The 20955-nt window shown below is 43.8% G+C and overlaps 1 protein-coding gene across 2 annotated transcripts in view; it reads left to right on the top strand.

Annotated features, from left to right (window-relative positions):
- Positions 1–20955, top strand: part of LOC147711508 (tyrosine-protein kinase STYK1-like) — a 346279-nt gene that overhangs the window by 211366 nt on the left and 113958 nt on the right. For both annotated transcript variants that reach the window (XM_086922199.1, XM_086922198.1), the window contains exons 5-7: positions 4757–4938; positions 5703–5786; positions 10035–10252. In XM_086922199.1, the coding sequence (XP_086778325.1) occupies positions 4757–4938; positions 5703–5786; positions 10035–10252 (484 nt within the window). The remainder of the gene's footprint in view (positions 1–4756; positions 4939–5702; positions 5787–10034; positions 10253–20955) is intronic.

Below are 20955 nucleotides of genomic sequence, written 5' to 3'. Positions count from 1 at the left end.
TTGCGATTCGCACCGTTTGCAAATGCAATTTACTTTGATGCATGTGGGCATAAGAGCTTAGAAAAATGAGTTTAAAACTCAACATTAAAGCCATCTGGACCAGGGACTTTGTCCTTTTTAAGGTTTTGGAGGGCATTGTGTAATTCCTACTGGGAGAGATCAGATTCTAATTGAGATAGGTCCGGAGGTATCTGCTGAGGCTTTTGGATATCAGAAAAAAATTGTGCTAAGGAATGATCTGTAGGTTGAGTTTCAGAAGAATATAAGGATTTTTTCGGCATCTTTAAACTTTAAGATTGAATGTTCATCAAAAACAGAATTAATATTTAATTTGTTTAGGCAAATCTTTAAATAGTTAGCTAATATTTTAGCTGCTTTATTTTTACATCCATATAATTTAGCGCTGAATTTTAACAAGTAAAGCAAATAGAATGAGATGTATAGTATGAATGTTCAAGTGCCTTAATATCCTGGAGGAGATCTGTTGTAATCTTACGTGCAAATTTTAGTTTCTTTGCCACAAAATGTATAGTGAAGTCTCTTGCAGATGCCTTAAATGCCTCCCAAACAGTTGCATGCGATAAAGATTCTGAATGATTTCTCTCAAAGTAGTCAGTAAAAAAGGAAGTAAATGATGCTGAGAATTTGGGATCTAAGAGGAGAGCGTTGTTAAAACGCCATCTTCTAGGGACATTGTTCCTGGGCAATATGTCAAAACCGATGGAGATGGGAGCATGGTCTGATAATAGAATGGGACCAATGTCTGCAAATGTGAGAGATTGTGAGATGGATCGGGAAACAAAGACATAATCAATTCTTGATTGGGTGTGGTGTGTTGTGGAATAAAAGGAGTATTCTCTGGTGGTTGGATTGCAGAGGCGCCAGGCATCAAGTAATTTGTGTTGAGAAATAGTGTGGGTGAATGATTTGTGTATCTTATTGTGGATGAAAGGCACTTTTGAATTCTTGTCTACAAAGGGATTACAATCCCCAGCCATAATAAAATTCTCCTCAATGCAATTGGATATGCGTGTGGCTAAGGCAGGCCAGAAGGAGGTGTCCCCACCTGTAGGTGCAAAGACATTAAGGAGGGAAATTGGAACACCGTTTAGTGATAATTTAACGATAACCCACCTTCCTTCAATGTCTGTTTCTTTCGACAATAATGTGACTGGGAGAGATATGTGGCATAATATCACAACACTATTTCGTTAACCAGCCCCAGGAGAAAAATAGGCCTCCCCACCCAACCCCTTTTTTATTTCATAGACTCCGTAAGATGCATTTCTTGTAAAAAGACAATGTCAGCATTTAACTTAGCTAAATATGTTAAGACTCTCTGCCTCTTAATAGGAGAATGTAATCCCCAATGTTCCAAGAAACGAATGTGACATAATACATGAAATCAAAGTTCAGATAGCAGTTAAAAACTATAGTCCCATTCAATACAGTGGAATGAATAACAATAAAAGAGTCCAAGCTTGTGATAATAAAATCCAAATCCGTGTAAAAACATTGTAGAATATGAAAAGGAAAATGAGAAAATATGAAGAATAGGATGAGCTTAGAATAATGCAAGTTATAGAAGATGTCTAAGCATAGCCAAAGATGTAGAAAAGGAAAAGTCACATGGGAAAAAGTTTGTGCATAAGTTAGACAGTTAAGGAGAGAGATAGAGGAATGAGTTGCAGAACATGAAACGTAGAACACAACAAAAAACACACCAACAAATAACATACCTACAAAAAGGGAGACTTAGGGAAATACGTGAAGGGGATGGAACCACATGGAGTAGGGGGCACGTCTGTGGTCGGCTGAATGGGAGGGATCCATGAGAGACCACGCTACAGGGATGAGAAATCTGTAGGGGCGATAAACAATAATAAGGGTTAGAGTAAGTATTGAAATATAAAAATAAGATATGTGTTGAGACAATCAATAACAGAAGCATCAACAGTTAACTGATAAACTAAGCAAAGTGAACCAACAACATACAATCTGTGACATCAAAGGATGACAATTAAAGGAAAAGATGATAGAATATGAAATGAACAAGAGGACAAGGGGTCAAAAAAGAACATAGCAAATCACTAAATAGAACAAAATTCAGGTCAAGGAGAAAATAGGAAACAAAATCTAGACAAATTTAGGAAATATTTTATATGTACAACTCCATGCAGGAAAGATAGGAGCCTGAATAACATGGGGATAGTATGTACAGAACCAACAATGAATGAATATTAGAACATGGGGGAAAATTAACATTTAATCCATGAAGGGTTAGAGCTATATGGCTTCAAGAATTTAACAAGATCAAGCAATAACCGATGAAGAGGGCCGTTGAGTGTCCATAGCAGTCGGGTTACATGAATTAATGAAACTCTGCAATCTAACTGGATCTTTGTAAGTTATTGTTCTATTATTATACGTAACCTTAAACAGGCAAAGATGAAAGAGGCCATAGCAGGCACCCAATGATCGGAGAGCTGGCTTCAAGTTGAGAAAAGCGCTTCGCCTATTAGCAGTAGCCTTGGCATAGTCCTTTGCGAAAAACAAAGTTGAACTAGACCAAGTAATGCGTTGAGCCGATTTGACCGTAGATAACACCAACAACTGGTCCGTATATTCCAGAAAGTATATAATTACTCCTCTTGGTCTTTGTGAAGGTGACATGTTGGATGAGGGATGACCTAGTCTACATGCTTCTTGGATGTTGAGTGATGTGCCTTCTGCTAGGTGAAGTACCTTGGGAAGAAAAGAAGTAAAGAAGGTGAGGGGGTCTGACCCCTCAGCTCCTTCCACCAGACCATAAATACGTAGATTATTTCTCCTACTGCGATTTTCAAGGTCCTCGATATGCCTTTGGAGCGTCGATACTTGAGACTGAAGCTGAGAGATATTTGCATATGTATCACTGAAGGTGGAGATACTTTGTTCAACAGCAGTGACTCTTGTGTTTAGCTGAGAACAATTATCCGTAAGGACTTGAACCTTAGAGTTGGTTTCCTCCATAAAGGGCCGGAGGGCTCTTATCTCATCCAACAGCATCTCCATGGAGACCAGAGAGGCTGATTTAGGAGGAGAAGGGGGGTTATGCTTTAGGCGCTTGGTGAGTGTCTTCCCGGATGGTGCAGGTAAGGAATCCATGTCGGCCTCCAGAGAACTTGGGGCAGACTGCTGAGAATCCGCCAACTTAGAGTATGCAGTGAAAATCTTAGAATTGTTAATGAAAATATGCTTTTGTTGCGGTTTTGTAGATAAAGCACCTTTTGTTCTTTCCATAGATATACCAGTTCAGCCGCTGAGCAAAAAATAGGCGCAAAAGATTTGTTGCTGTAATGTTAAGTTAAGAGGAGAAAGGGAGCTGTGTGAGGAGCAACCAAAGATGCATATCTGTTGACCAAATCAAGTTTAAATCATCCAGTAAGACACAGTCAGAGTAGCCAAAAATCTTAAAAGATGGTCATAAGCATTCAAAATTGATGTAGCTCATACATTGAAGATTAATGCAGCGCATTGGTCATGTAAATATCAAAGAGTTCCATTGCTCAAAGATAATTGCGCCATAGGAATTCAAGGAAATCCTCAAAATGGCCACCAAAAATACCTTTCAGTCAGAGAGGCTGAATAAACATCTGCATATTCAAAAAATGCCTCAAAATAACTGCCTGAGAATGACTGCACAAGAAATATGCCTAGAAAAGCAATTAGAGAAATATAAGCGGTACATGGGCAGCAGCACGGTTATTTTAGTGAGATTTACCAGCCGCGAGTGTCACAAAATGGCAGCCGTGACTATGTGGTGACACTCGAGAGACTCACTTGCACAAGAAGGGCATATCCGCCGCGTCGGTAATGGCGCTGAAGTGCTCACGGCATTCAGCACGGCTTCCGACAGTCTATGCGGCTCCTGGTTTCGCCTGGCAAAGCTTCTTGATGCGGAAACTCTCGGTTCCGCTGGAGCGCTTCAGCCAGACGCCACTATTCACCGTGGGCGCAAGCCACGCCCCCTGGCCACTGAGTCCTCTTGAAGTTGTGGAAATCACTAGGGGCTGGCAGGACAGGGTACAAAATTGCTTTGCATCATTTCTGACATCACTCTCAATGGATCAACAGTGCTGATATAGCGTGAGCGCTCTGCGCTATTTACCTTCCTTATACACTTCTTGGTGTCCCTTATCATCTGGCTGAAAATTGGCAATCTCATGAGGGATGAGACAACTAAAAACAAGCAAAGCACATTTTAACTTTTTCTTTAAGTGCTAAAAAGGCAGTGGCCATGAAGTTATTTTCTAGAAGTGATCCTGGGCTTTATAGTTCCTCACCGTAGATCTCACCATAGTTGATTGATTAGTTTGGTCTTCCACTCTCATCTGTCTTTTTCTTCACTTGAATCTTTGCATTTTTTTAGTGTGATGTGAGTCACGTTGACTACCTCTGCACTATCATGCAGGCCATGTGAGTGAGTCAGGTTCCAGTCATAACCTACACCTTTGAAGCATGTCGTATCAATGTTAGTTTACGGAAAGCATTGTCCAGAAAGTAGCTCATTTACTATTATAATGTACACTTGTTATCTGCAAATTACTAAACGTTCAATATTCTCATTTTGCATCCAACAATGTATTATTTTTGGAATTTAAGCATTGGGTTGATAGCAAACTCGATTCCACAAATTATAATACATTCTCCGCTTGTTGATGAGAAAGTACTTCTTGCCATAATAAAGTCTTCTGTCAATTCTTTTCTTCCTCAGAGACCTCAAGCCCTGGCAAAGTGAAGGAGTTTCACAATCTCATCGAGTTTCACATCCGGTTATGCAACCATAACAGCCTGGTGAAGGTGCTCTGGTGTCAAACAACAGTTCAGCCTCTACGACTTTTTCTGGCAGATATGGATCCAGGAAACCTTCTCAGCTACCTATGGAAACTCAGAGAGGTTAAAACTCATTTCATCTATCTTTTACACTAATGATAGCTAGTTGGCACTTTATGTTGGTTACTATATACAGACTCTATTTTTGTTTGTAGGGTTTCAGCAAACCCATTCATGATAAGGACACATGAATCAAAAGCAAACTAAAATGGGCATTAAGAAGGAATTTTAGAAGTTCCTGTGATCTAATTTCTCTAGTTGTGGGCCTTACATAAAGGTTAATGAGGTGAGAGTGGAGCAGACATGAAAGACCTGAGAATAGCATGCAGATGCAACACAATAGCAAAGATACGGAGGTGAAAGATTGTTTACTTGAATGATGCTGCCCTGTCCATTTGCTGCTATATAGCCTTTGTTCATTTTAGGTCAGGGAGTACACATCTTGGTTGTTAAAGGGCTCCATGATTAGGGCTATGTTACATACCTTCATGTAGATGGGACTTCCTACTTCAACATTCTGAAAAAAGAGTGCTCCTAAATGTTCAGTAGATCATCGGGAGCCCATAACAGCAGAACCTGGAGGTTTCAAGCTGCTGTGAAAGACGGTATCCTAACAGCTTCCTTTTAAGCAAATTTGTTTTTGTAAATTATATTTTTCAGCCTGATCTAGAATTGGGATTAGGTGGGGATTTGATATGCTAACAATGGGGAAAAATGATAGAGACAATTCCATTTGCCTCTTTTTGACAATTGCAGAATAGTAGAAATTCTCAGAAGGCAGAATAAAAGCCTGCTTGTAAGCATGTACTGACATTACCTTTTTGCAGAGCAACTTGAGGGAAGAAGCGTGTAACTATGATCTCACAGAGAAAAGAGTCTATTCTATGGCTTTGCAGCTAGCAAGAGGATTGGTACGTATACAGCACATAATTATGATTTAATTATAAAGAATGCGCTAGACTAATGTCAGATAAAGTGAATTTCCTTTGATAAAACATCTAGAGGTGACACAATAAAACTTTGAAAGGGTACAGTGTATGATGACTACTATTGTATTTTTCTCTAAAAGATGATTTGCTGTTGCTCCCTATCTAACAATTCTAGAGGGTTTGTATTAGGCAATTTGCATAATGTTAGAGAAAATATAGAATCACTCCTACCTCATTCTCTATTTGTGATTATGTGCTGAGTCTCCATTTATGATGCCTGCAGAGAGATTCTGGCTACACCTTTCTGGTATGCAACATTCTTAAAGTATTAGAAATGTCTTTAGCTAGTGCAGAGGGCAATGGGATGCTCTTCCTGCAGTGGATGGAACTTCTCATGCTTCTCAACTGAGAAGGACAGGGTCTTTGAGCAATGCCCAACCCTTAATGCCATTTGTGACCTCCCTTTGGACCACCTCGATAAGTATCCTAACCATCCGGATGTCCACTGGAACCAAGCTACACCGATTGCCTACTCAGCACGAAACACATCTTGAGTTGCAGGGAGCATCTGGCCTGGCAGTTCGAGCTGAACTGTTCCTATTGGAAAAGGGTCAAGACTGATTTGCTTATGACTGGGTCCAAACAGAGTGTCATGGTGGACAAAAGAATGATGGATTATAATACTACACAAATTGCGGGCTGCAAGTATCCTTACCCTTTTGTGTGCTTGACATCCCGATGTCCATCTGGATAACCATCCTGAACCATACCAATATGGTAGCCAACTTAACTGCCTTGCTAATGATCCTGATGACCACCCTATAACCATCCTAATAACTCTAATGAACATCCTGCCCATCATGATACGAATCCTGACCATCAAGATAAGGATCCAATTCCCTCTCCGGATGACCACCTTGAAAACATTCCTAATGATCAGTTTTCCAGGTAACCATACTGACCACCCTTATACCACCATCTTAACCATTCAAATGACCACCCAGACTATTCAGATAACAATCCTGATGAGCATTCCGATAACCATCTTGATAATCCTCTATCTATCTCTCTTGACCATCCCCCCCTCTGCTCCAAAGCTACAGAGATCATCTGCGGCTTTCCCCAAGGATCATCCCTCAGCCCAACTCTGTTCAATGTATACATGGCACCGCTCGCCCACGGTGCCCCATGGCACGACCTAAACATCATCTCCTATGCTGACGACACCCAGCTGATCCTCTCGCTCACCAAGGACCCCCACACCGCCAAAACCAACGTCCACAAAGGAATGAAGGCCATCGCCGACTGGATGAGTAGCAGCTGTCTGAAGCTGAACTCAGACAAGACGGAGCTCCTCATCCTCGATTCCACCCCCTCAGCCTGGGACGACTCTTGGTGGCCGACAGCACTAGGAGCACCCCCAACACCCACCGACCACGCACGAAACCTGGCGGTCATCCTCAACTCCACACTCCCCATGACAAAGCAGGTCAACGCTGTCTCCTCCTGCTTCAACACCCTCCACATGCTTCGCAGGACCTTCAAGTGGATCCCCACCACAACTAGAAGGACGGTCACCTAGGCCCTCATCAGCAGTAGACTGGACTACGGAAACGCACTCGATGTAAGAGCCCCGGCCAAACTCCTGAAATGGCTCCAATGCATCCAGAACGCCTCCGCACGCCTGATCCTCGACATCCCGCACCGCAGCCACATCACACCTCACCTGAGAGACCTGCACTGGCTCCCCATCAACAAGAGGATAACCTTCAAGCTCCTCACCCACGCACACAAGGCACTCCACAACACCGGACCAGCGTACCTCAACAGCCGACTCAGCCTCTACACCCCGTCCCGCCAGCTCCGCTTTGCAGATCGCTCCCTCGCACTGTCCCCTGCATCCGAAGAGTGACCGCCGCCGGCATATCATTCTTCCACCTCGCCGCCAAGACGTGGAACACCCTCCCCATCCGCCTATGGCAGACCGAAGACCTTCTAACCTTCAGGAGACTCCTCAAGACCTGGCTCTTCAAACAGTAGCAGTGTACCCCACCCCCACGCCTTGAGTCCCTCACGGGTATGTAGTGCTCTTCACAAATACTATGATTGATTGATTGATTGATTAATAACCAGGTTAATCATCCAGATACCCAACCAGACCATCCTTAAAAGCATCCTAATACCAATCATGTTACCCATCCTGAAAGGTGTCCTGACAACCCTGATCGCCATCCTCATAACCATCCTGAAAACATTCCGAATGACCATCAAGATAATCATTGTGCCCAACCTAATTACTAGCCAGATAAGGATATTGATTTCTAGCCCGACGTCTATCCTGAAAACATCTTCAACGTCTTGATAAATCATCCTGGTAATCTTCCAGAAAACCATCCTGATGCCCATCCAGAAAACCAAATCTGGCCACCCTAATAATGATTATCCTGGCCACAGTAGTAATCATCCTACACATCGAAAAACATCCCAACCACCCTGATGAGAATGTTAACAATCTAGATAACCATCATGCCCTTCCTGATAGCCATCTCTGTGACTCTTTGGGTAACCAGCACTCTAACCTTTCGCATAACCATCCTGACATTTATAATACCCATTGATAATACTAACCTTACCATCCCGATAACTAATCTCAGTATCACCATGATTGCCATTGTGATTATGCTTAATGTGGCAGAGCCAGGGACACGTGCAGCAGCACAGATATAGATCTTCCCAGACATTTTCCGGGGCTATCTCTTCCTTGATCTGGGCCCTGCCCCAGTAGAACTTCTTGCAAGATGTCAGCAAATAATTGTATGGAAGGACGTCCCCTCTTCTATTACCCTTCCATTATCTGGCAACACTGAATACCGACCGTGGAGAGAAACATGTTTACTCTGCAGAACCAGTCAAGAGAATTCCTTAAAGAAGAGAAAGGAGAATTTTCTTGACTGCATGGTATTGAGGGCTCATACTGGAGGTGCATAGAGAGATTGGGCCAGATGCATCAAGCATCCATTTTGCTATTCCTTATTAGCGAAAAATAAGGAATCGCTAATAAGGAATAGCAAAATGGAATGCATCAAGCAATCACTATAAAAATAGCGATTCCTTAGAATTCCTTAATTGCGACTCGCAAATTGCGAGTCGCAATTAATGAATAGCTCCCCATTCATTCCTATGGGCCTAGAGGCCCATAGGAATGAATGGGAAGACAATCTCAATTTGCGAATCGCAATTAGCGATTCGCAAATTGAGATTGCGAGTTCAAGGGTGCAGGGGTGTCCAAAGGACACCCTGTTACACCCCTGAATGTGATCTGTGCACATATGTTGCGCACACACATGCCCTTAGGGCATGTGTGTGCGCAACATGAAACTTTGAAAAATGCACAAAAGTGCATTTTTCAAAGTTTTTGCAAATTACCATGAAGTTGTACTTCGTGGTAATTTGCGTGCCCTATTAGCGATTTCGCTATTTTTGATACTTTCATGCATTGCATTTAAGGAATCTCAATTTGAGATTCCTTAAATGCAAACAATCGCAATTTAGCGAATTCTCTATTTGCGATTTTTGCATTTGGGATGATGCATCCCAAATGCAAAAATTGCACTCGCAAAGGGCCAGATTCTGAGAATCTGGCCCTTTTGCGAGCGCATTTCGCTTGATGCATCTGGCCCATTGTCTTTAGGGACAATAGCAACTTACATTTGCTTGCAACACCCTGCAGAGTTTGCTGTTGATAGTGAGGAGGAAACCATACATGTGGGCAAGTATGTGCATTTGGTTAAGGAAATCATAATCGCTATGACCCGTCTCCCCAATTCTCTCCTTCACTTTTCTTCTCTCCCTAGTTAGATAAAAGGTTAGGAGCAACTAAACATTGAGTCTTTCTGAGAAAGATGCCCTGGTGAGATAACGTAACATTCGTTGGCACAGAGTCGTGGAATTCAAAGTTGAATAACCCATCCAGTCCAGGTGTTGTGTGCATGCTGGAATTTGTAGTCTTATTGAACTAATTTAGAAAATGGTACTACTCAAATTAAATTAAATTAAAAAATATATCTGGACTGGATGAGATACTCATGCTTGAAACTGGCAAGCTTGAGAGTTCTGTGACCTGCTGAGTCATTGTGCCCAATGCATTTCAACATTCTTTGCTTCTTGCTTTCTGTGCCTTCCAATGGTGCACTTTCATTTAAGAAATACAGAAACATTATTTTCTTCCAGGATTATTTAACCGGAACATTAAAACTTGTCCATGGCTACGTGGCGGCGTGCAATGTCTTGATTGATAAGGATATGAATGCAAGGCTCTGTGGTCTGGGCCTGGCAGCGGAGGTTTACAGGATGGGAGCTCTGTCCTATGGCAAAGACGCAGAAGTGCCCATCAAGTGGCTGGCACCGGAAAGGATCCTGAAACGGATAATCACAGAGAAGAGTGACGTGTAAGTTATGTACCGTGTTCACTGTTGTATGTGTGTGCGAGAGAGTGAGGGAGAGAGAGTGTGTGTGTGTGTGTGCGCGCACACACGCACCCAGTCTCTTTCATTTGTGAATCTATAACAGCAACAAGAAACTCATGAATGAAAGCTTGTGGGATACATTTGTATTGTCTTCAGATTTCGGCAAATACCACATGCAGAGAGGCAAACCCATGTGACCTGCTATTGTTCATATTTTTGTTGTAAAGCTAATATATATACCAATATGGGCCTGTTTATGATTTGCAGGGCGAGGGCCCGCCCCCTGATTACCTGTGCCAGACAGGATACATCCCCTCCCTCAGAAAACACTACACCGACACCTCCAAACTCTGTACATTTCATGTTTTAGGCCTCAGAATGAGGAATTCTCCACAGGTTATTGCTGGAGCCTCTGACGCATTGTGGGCCGTGTAGTGGGGTTGGAGGGTCAGGCGTGTGTAGGCGGCAGTGCTGGCTCTGCTGTGGGTGGGGTTGGAGTTTTGAATGCCCCTTGTGCTGCGAGTAGTGGTATGCGTTGGGTAGAGGGCCTCTGCCAGGTCTGGAGCCCCAGTGGTTTTACAGGTTAATTTCCATATCTGGTAAAACTGGGCCTGGTTTTCCCACACCTGAGCATTTCTGAGTGTGCCAATAACAGGGCACTTGGAATCTGCTGGGGTGGTGTTTACGCAGGATATATTCGAAGTTTTCAGATGTATGTTGTTGTGGAAGTGGTGATGGTGTCAATAATATTGTTGGTCTTAATAGTGGTGATGGTTGTCATGGTGGTAGTGGTAATGGTGGTAGTAATCACCTAAATACAATAGCAGAGCTGCGTGAAAACAAAAAAAAAGCAGTTAGGTGACCATCTAAAGATCAGGATGGCACTAAGTCCTGCCAGAACATTTTTAAACAGCCTATTGTACTTAAAAATATATATAATAAACATTTTAACAACCAGGAGATCTACCTATTGCGTTTGCCGATGTTTTACATCATGAAAGAAAAAGATAGAAAAAGTGTACATCTACATTTTTTTGGTGTTCGCGTCATAACAATGCGACGGCTCAGCATGATGACATATGCCCAGTAGCGGTCGGTGAGTTGACAGAGTGGTGATCAGGGGGGGAGGGGGGGGGGTCGCAAGCAGGTACAGGGGGAAGACAAATAAAAAATAAAAATAAAATAACACTTACCTGCCCACATTGCCGTCCACGCTTCCCCAAGCACATGCTCCCAGAGAGCACTGCGGCTAGTCCAGTTGCTGCTTTCATGCTGCTGAAAGCAGTCAGGATGGACGTGAGCGCTGATAATTTGCGCTCCCACAGACTGGGAGCCTGTGCCTGCTCTCTCCAACCCAGTAATGCAGCTGGGGTTGTATAGAGAACATCACTGCACATGTGGGTTTTGCCGGCCTGGGCAGCCGGCCAAACCCACATGTGTGGCCGCAAAAACCACATGCGCAGTGAAGGCAGTGCCCAACACTCCGCCTCCAGCCTAGGGAAAAATAAAACGATAAACAAGATTTTATTATTGTTCTATTTTTTTGCGGCTGCTGGCAGGTGGGGCAGCGCTCTTCTGCCATAGCGAAGGAGCCGCTGCTGCATATTCCTGTTCGGACATCACTATGCATGCACACGTGTACGGCATGAGGTGGCTGACATTTTTTATTTTTCTATTTTCTGTTCCAAGATGGCTGACAACATCACATAGTAGACTAAAATGCATTCTAAAGAGCACTGTAAAATAGACATCAATAAAAATATGATACTCAGACTTGTGCTAAATATTGCCATGCTAAGTATATAAAGATGCACATTCTTTTGTCAGGAGATCTTATCTCGGCTGAACACTAAATGCATCATACAGCAATTCTGATTCAGCCTTGACTAACAATACGTTTTTCGTATTTGTATGTGTCCGCTGGTACGATTTCTTAAATGGGTATTTTTATTTGTAATATATTGTAATGATTCATCAACACAACGACTTTTAACCTATCCATTTACCTACCTACCTCCCTACCTAAAGTCTATTAATCTAACTAATGTGCCTGTTCAACTTTTGTCTGTTCTGGTTGGGGGGGAAACCACCCCTTCCCAGAAATATACCCCCACATGCATCAAGCACTTTTTCATTCGCAAACGGTGCGATTCCTTAAAATCGGCCGTTTGCGAATGCAAAAGTGCTTTTTGGGATGCATGAAGCAATTTTAGAATTTGCAACATTGTTGCGAGTTCTAAAATTGCGGGTGCTTTTTAGAAGTCGCAGATGTGCGACTTTTTAAAAGCAATGCATCATCACTTTGACAAGTGAAAATTCGCACTTAGGGTTCCAAATTTACCGAGTGGTTGAACCACTCGGTAAATTTGGAAAAAGTGTTTAAAATGCTTTAAATGTTTTTTTTTCAACATTCATGTTACGGACACACATGTCCTTAGGACATGTGTGTGTGCAACATGATGCGAAAAATACATTTCAGGGGTGCATGGGGGGGTCCTTTGGACCCCCCCCTGCACCCATGAAATTTTCTAAGTGCCACTCGCAATTTGCATTGACTCCTATGGGCCTTTTGGCCCATAGGAATCAATGGAAATTGCGAAAATTAACTTAAGAATTCGGTATTTCTTTGGGATTCGGTAAAAAATGCGATTTTTACCGAATCACAAAGAAATACCGAAAAAAATGATGCATAGCATTTTGCATTTCCTAAATAGCGATTCCTTAATTTTCGCTATTTAAGAAATGCAAAATCCTAGATTGATGCATGTGGGGGATAAAGCTGATGTATTAAGACATTTAAGGTCATCCTACACTGATGCAAAACAGATGCAGAACATCAGAAAGCTGCGGCCCGTTCACCCCGACTGATATATAAGTGTGCGACTGAGGTAGCCACAGTTTAATAAGATTGAGAGGATCACACCAGCGGTTAATCAAATAAGAGAACTTTTCAATGCCTTGGAAGATTTTTATTTATGTATTTAATGCAATTTTATATAGCGCAAACTTTACCCGAAGGTGTCAGAGCGCTTTACATAAGAACCAGTTGCAAAACATAAGGACTTAGGATTACATGTGTTACATAAAAGATACAAACAGAAAAAATTGCAAATGTACAAGATGTACAATCACACAAGGAAGAGATACAAACAGAAAGAGAAATTGCAAATGTACAAATAGTAAAGTCGCTCAAGGAAGAGATACAAATGGATATACTCTAAAAGTCACATAGGAATGGTAAAGAGTACAAAGGTCTACTGCATAAACTAGTGATTAGAGTTATCTCTATATACATATATATACACATAGTAGATTTTCTTAGGTCAAGACCAAAAAAAAAAAAAAACAGAAGAGTAGAGTTCCATTAAGTGAGGTCGGAGGAGGGACGCAGTCACAGCACCAAGGGAGGGTGGGAGGGATACAAGGGTATGGAGAAAAGGCAAATCAGAAAAGGGAAGAAACATTTGAGGATCGTCAAGGGGGAAACGAGGGAAAAGGGTTAAGGACGAGGGAATGGACAAGATGGCGGGTCAGGGTCCAGAGAAAAGCAGCCGAGAACAGCAGCAAAATGGCAGCCAGGACATAAAAGGAAAAGTAAAGCGGTCCATGAGAGTCTTTGGCGTAGTTTCTTCCATTCGAATGTGGTGCCGGGCTGCTGCCTGCATCTGGTGTTTTCACGGCCCCACTGCTTTATTTTGGGGAGGGGTGTGTGTGCCCCGAGGGCTGCTCCTCACGGGCCATCTCTGCTGGCCCTGGATTACGGGGGCTGCTGCAGACGTGGGGCGGCCGGGGAGCGCGGCCAGGGCTCACCTTTCTCGGCGGGGGCTGCATGGTGACCCTGCAGGTCTGGGAGAACCATAAATCCCTGGTGTGGAGAGGAGCCTCCGGCGCGGGGACCCTGGGCTCAGCTTCAGAGCGGCCCAGGGCCGGGGAATCCGCTGTTGTTGGGTGGCTGGTTGGATGCCAGGCTGACCGTCTTCCCGCTCCCCACAGGCCCCTCTCGGCACGGCGCCGCTGTACTCACCGGTGTCCAGCCGCACGACCTGGGGCAGCGGGTAGGAGCTGATGAGCTGGTCTAGGGGCAGAGAGGCTGAACTCCGGCGCACGTCCTTGAGCGGGGGCATGGCGGCGGGCTCCATGCTCCTGGGCTGCTGCGGCAGAGAGGTCGAGCACTGCGGTTTACTTCATTTCACTTGTGGACCGACATTGTTTCTCTTAAATTGCTTTCCTTCAAGAATTACTGCCGTCAGCAGTGACCCCTATTTACTGACATACCCATCAGGGCGGTTTCCTTGAATCTCGGGACTTCCCGCATACAATAGGATCAAGAAGAGGGAGGACATCCTGGCAGCTGCAACAGATCAAGAGATTAACCCACAGCTGCTGTAGCCCTGATTCATTAGAGACTGCTAAGGGTTTGACTGGGTCAGAAAGTAGGCCCAGGCACCCAAATAAAAGTGGCCCCATTAGGGAATTAGGCAGCTAAAAGATTGGCCCATGTCTGCAATTTAATGCAGTTTTAGATATGGAAGACTGTAGTGATCTGAGCTTACTGTAGGCAATATGTGTGGTAAACTCTTGGAAATCAATAGTACACCCTGGTCCACCAGAGCACAAAACAGGCCCACAAACAGCCAAAATGACAGCCTGCACACTGACCGGTCAGGCCTGTCTGACCATGAACCCTGCCTCTCCTGGTCACTAGTTCCCTACCCCATTTGCTGCAAGATTTTCACTGGCTTATGGATTTACTCTGGTACTTCTAGTGGGAAGTACTGTCTAGAGTTTGTTACGCCGCAGCCGCAGCGTCAGTCTCTCCACATGCAGAAGCCTCATACACTGGTGGGCTGCTGCAGGCGAGGGAGAATAGGCACAATGCTGCACGGTCAGTTCCTTACCTGGCACAGATTGTCTCGCCTGCTGTGCCTTTCTATTGGCGAAGGGAGTGGGGTGGTACACGCTTCCTGCTTCCTTGCATCACAGAACTTTCAGAAGCGTATTTTTTATCTTGTTCTTCACCACCTAGTCTATCTTTTCCCCAAGTATTTTTCCTTTGTTCTGGCTCCAGTAAATTCCTATGATCTTTGGCCTCTTCTGGAGCTCCTGCTCAGATCCTTATTTTCCACACTGCCCTAAAGGCTCCTTGTCACTGTCCTCATGGATGTTTTTTGTTGTTGGCTTTTTCCACCTAGGGGCTTTTTCTGAGGGACACTAGTCTCTGGGAGTGTGTCCAGCAACATCGTTGTTGTGGCTTGAAGGGGTCACCCGTATCTGTGGCAGACGAAGACTTGAAGAGTGAAAGAGGCTCGAGGCCAGACTCTCCGCTTTAAATCTCACTAAATGCACAGGGGACCTCTGAAATTCATTCTTCTTTAAAGACCAGGCCAGCTCTCTCACCCCGGTGATTGCGTAGATTGTTAACCACTGTTTTTCTGAAATTGCTGTTATATCAGAGTATTTTAAATAGATGTGCCGTTCTGTCTCTTGAAAAGGCTTTCCCTTTGAGCTGTTGATCTGCCAATTACTGCTGTTTTGGCAGCTCCCTGTTTTTCACCATAATTTGTAGAAACATGTATCATCTCTGTTCGTATATCATCTGGAACTCCCCTCTATTTTGGTTTTAAGGCAATCAGGCTTCCATCCAAGTATCCCCTGTGATTGGCTCAAAGAGGATTGGCGGCTATTGTGGTCTTTTCATTTGACATTTTTGAACCGCGGTATGGTCAAAATTAACCAAGTGGCCACAGAGGGAGGATTGGCTGATTTAAGGAATCTCTATTCATAAAAATAGATTTGCACAGTGTGAAGGACACCTGCCCTAAAGTCTTAGTTAACTTGTGTTGGGCCCCAGGGGTCACCTCCTTCCCCATTTCAGTTTAATATCTGCATGCAGCCATTGCCATTACATAGGCTGCATTATAAGGATGACACTCATCTGATCTTTCCCCTCACAACAATTTACCTTAGGACACTGGGGAGTTGAAATAATGAGGGAAGACTTCTCAATAGCTAGGGTAATGAGAAAATGATTTGCTCCTCTGTCATCAAACTTTGAATTGATTGTTGTGAGGACGGGATCACTGCATGAAATAAACTCAAGCCATCCGATCAAAAGCTATTTATAGAAAAAGCTGAGATAGCAATGGACAAGATAGTAAAAACTTTGAGGTTCTTTTTTTAATCGTCTTTAACCTTTGAATTCTGGCTAATTCATTGATCGAACCTTTGCTTAATTTCAGCCAGTGGTTTCCAGTGCTGACCACCAGCACTTAATTCTAAGCCACGGCACTTGCGACAGTCTACCACATGGTGCCACTGTCTGGCAAATTTGGGCAAGAGCACACAACATCTGTTTATTAATTTAATATACAATAACAATCACTAATACTTGCTACCCAAGCCATTCTTATAGCTTTGGAGGCCTTGAATAGTATGGCACTGCAATTGTCAACGCTGGCTGGGGCAATGGATGGTGCAAGCCTCCGTGTTCTCCTGACAAAGGGCCTTGGCACTTATAGTTTTACAAATTAACAACTGGACCAAATTCAGTCCCTAATATATTTGATTATCAAACTTTGGGCCTGATACAGAGTTTACTAGAATGGGAACACTGCCATAAATCATTGTTGTTCCTTTCTCGTCAAACTTGCAGTTCTCTCGTTCTTAAGAAGTGTGGGAACCACTGTGTTTACAATGATCGTAAAATTCTGCTGGCTCTGCCACTGTAAATCCCAGATCTGGAAGTCCTTCAATGGGACACCATGTCACAGTGTTGGCCATCCAGTTCTGTTGAGGACAGGGTGACCATAGCTCATTTCTCTGCCCAGTTCTGTCATATGATGCGTGGCATACACAGGCAGGCAAAATATACATTTCCCCCATGCACAGGGAGAAAACTTCTTGTATATCTGAGCCATATTTTTTGGGAATTGAGAAAAAAATCTCCCGCTTTTGAAGTTTATTTCACCCAATACAAAAAGATTTGACCAATGAGAACTTGAAACATGGCACCCACTAGGCAAACCTTCAGTGCTGTAACTGAATGATAACAACGCAGTCAATATGTACTACGTAGCCACGGGATTTATGTACCAGAACAAATTTATTTTCTTTTTATCTAGTTTATCAGAATTTCAAAAACACAAGGACAAACCAAAGACTGTCACGACAGTGAATTCATGGGTACAATATCTACAAATATACAAATTTACAAATATACAACACTTACAAAGTGAATGAAGCAAAACAAATAAGAACAAATGAGAATGACACACCAATAAACAATGAAGTAATTCAGTATTCGAAAATCAATTGCATTTATATACAGTGAAAAAATTAGTGCGAAAAACAAGGGTACAACCAGTCCATGGGACTATGAAACCAAGCCAGGCGGGGGCAGATGGAGTGGGACGCCTGCCTGCCTGACAGAACCCGTGGTTCAATGTTTATATTGGGTTGCACAGCTAGGATTCCAAGTAGTGGACAAATTCTTTTCCTAGATGCACCCTTTTGAGTAACCACAGGGTGGAGATGTCGACGCGTTTCGAACCAGAGTATTAAAGGTTCTCTTCAGGACGGGGACTGGAAACAGTGGGTCTGCACGAGGCAAAGAGTATGCCGTGGTGTCGGTAATTCGCAAAAGGGATGATTATTTCTGTGGTTAGCCAAGTGTTAGTCTCGTGGATATGTTGCCCGCCGTGCGGTACACACTCAAAAGAGGAAGGACGGCTCACATTTTAATTGTGTTGTCTTTAGAAGGCTTAGTAAACAGCTTTCACAGATTAGGGCGTCTGGTCACAGAGGCCGATTTGGAGCCGGCGGGCGGTTTCACAACGAGCCGGGACTTGTATTGGAGGATTCAATCTCTCACTTCCGAGGGAACACACAGTCTGTTGACCGACAGACTGTGTGTTCCCTCGGAAGTGAGAGATTGAATCCTCCAATACAAGTCCCGGCTCGTTGTGAAACCGCCCGCCGGCTCCAAATCGGCCTCTGTGACCAGACGCCCTAATCTGTGAAAGCCGTTTACTAAGCCTTCTAAAGACAACACAATTAAAATGTGAGCCGTCCTTCCTCTTTTGAGTGTGTACCGCACGGCGGGCAACATATCCACAAGACTAACACTTGGCTAACCACAGAAATAATCATCCCTTTTGCGAATTACCGACACCACGGCATACTCTTTGCCTCGTGCAGACCCACTGTTTCCAGTCCCCGTCCTGAAGAGAACCTTTAATACTCTGGTTCGAAACGCGTCGACATCTCCACCCTGTGGTTACTCAAAAGGGTGCATCTAGGAAAAGAATTTGTCCACTACTTGGAATCCTAGCTGTGCAACCCAATATAAACATTGAACCACGGGTTCTGTCAGGCAGGCAGGCGTCCCACTCCATCTGCCCCCGCCTGGCTTGGTTTCATAGTCCCATGGACTGGTTGTACCCTTGTTTTTCGCACAAATTTTTTCACTGTATATAAATGCAATTGATTTTTGAATACTGAATTACTTCATTGTTTATTGGTGTGTCATTCTCATTTGTTCTTATTTGTTTTGCTTCATTCACTTTGTAAGTGTTGTATATTTGTAAATTTGTATATTTGTAGATATTGTACCCATGAATTCACTGTCGTGACAGTCTTTGGTTTGTCCTTGTGTTTTTGAAATTCTGATAAACTAGATAAAAAGAAAATAAATTTGTTCTGGTACATAAATCCCGTGGCTACGTAGTACATATTGACTGCGTTGTTATCATTTATGATATTAATTTTTCCTGTCCAGCCACCTTGTTCTGTTTACTCTGTTGTTGAGATCCGGGCTGGGCGGATGTAGGATCCAAAACCTTCACTGTTTCACAGTGTAACTGAATTGCAGCAGCTTCCTTCACACCATAGCAGTGCTTAATTTGTAAAATTTGAAGTGCAGGTGCTCACATTATTTTTAGAAACCCATACCCACGTTCCCAGCTCTGCCCACAACCTCAAGTGGCTTCACCCACTTCCTTTATTGGCCACACCCACAAGCCTGAACACATTAAAGTTACCTCCTCAATTCTTGAGTTTTGCAAGAAGCTGAAGACCTAGTTCTTCACATAAGCACATTAAAGACTTACCCCTACACACCTACCCAAGGGCCTGGATACCCTCTCGGGTGATTAGTGCACTATATGAATCACTAGGACCGAAGCCGCAATGTCTGACGAAGAAGCAGCCAATCTAGCCTCTTCATATGATGCACCTCCCACTGACTCCCCAAAATCCAAGATCCAAGTGATCACTGGTTTCGAAAGAGACCATCCTTGCACGAAAACTCCTAGACCACCATTCCTCACCACCCTACCTAGGGCGCCCAGGGGATAGAACCACGGCAAAAAGAACTTTCCACCAACTGCATGTTCATCAACTGCAGATCGGCGTCTATGCATGCAACCAATCTAGCAGAAGCCATCCTCCCGTAGGACATTGACATTGCGTTCATCACTGAGACTTGGCTCAACGTGCTCTCCTCGCCATGCTTAGACATGCTTGTGTCCCCAGGTTTTAAGGGTGAGCACAAAATCCGTTCCGCTCGCGGATTTAGCGGATTTTCGGTAAATCCGCGATCCGCGAACTCCAGTGAATTTACTGAAAATCCGCGAAATCTGCAAGCGGCGGATTTGGGGGGCAAATGTTCAAGCCTGTTGAACGTGTAACTATTTTAGGATGGCGCCGGCAAGCTGCCAGCGCCATCCTAAAATAGTTACTAAGTTGGCTTCAACAGGAAGCACTAATAGATAAAATAAAGCAGGTGCTCGATGATGAAGCTAATTTAGTAACTATTTTAGGATGGCGCTGGCAGCTTGCCGGCGCCATCCTAAAATTCTTACAGCCCAAAAATGTGAGTTTTATCGAGGTTGGGCAGGTGTGCGTTCTCCCCATATCTATCGTCGAAAATTAGCTATGATGCTTGATGAAGGCCTTTGCATTATTGACTTTCACGAGCTAAATCCCTGTGCAGTTCCTGTGACCACGAGCTTCTCTGATCTGTGCCTGTCCTTTTATGCACACAAGAGGCATGTGAACTCGCATATAAGGCTCGCCCATTTGGCCCCTCCCCACACACTAGTGGTGTGCACCGTCTTCGCGCCCTTTACCCACTTGATGGACAGCTCACTCGAGGGACCCCGGCGCTCTTTGGTGTGATGGCAAAGTTAATCAGCCCCCCAAAAATGTGAGTTTTGTCGAGGCTGGGCTGGTGTGCTTTCTCCCCATATCTATCGTCGAAAATTCGCTATGATGCTTGATGGAGGCCTTTGCATTATTGACTTTCACAAGCTCAATCCCTGTGCAGTTCCTGTGACCACAAGCTTCTCTGATCCGTGCCTGTCCTTTTATGCACACAAGAGGCGTGTGAACTCGCATATAAGCCTCGTCCTTTTGGCCCTGCCCCTCACACTAGCGATGTGCACCGTTTTCACACCCGGCCTTTACCCACACAATCCGCAAAATCCACGAATCCGCAAATTCGCGGATTTTGCGGATTGCGAATTTGCAAATTCGCAAATTCGCAAAATGTGAATTCGCAAAATTCGCCCATGCTTACCAGGTTTTTCCATTATTAACAAAGACAGAAAAGACCAACGAGGGGGAGGGATAGCTATCATTCATAAGGACAACATCGCCATAATGGAAATAAATTCATGCAAGTACAA

The sequence above is a fragment of the Lissotriton vulgaris genome, chromosome 5, assembly GCF_964263255.1.
Source record: "Lissotriton vulgaris chromosome 5, aLisVul1.2, whole genome shotgun sequence".
Classification (NCBI taxonomy): domain Eukaryota; kingdom Metazoa; phylum Chordata; class Amphibia; order Caudata; family Salamandridae; genus Lissotriton; species Lissotriton vulgaris.
This window is presented reverse-complemented; position numbering and strand designations above follow the sequence as displayed.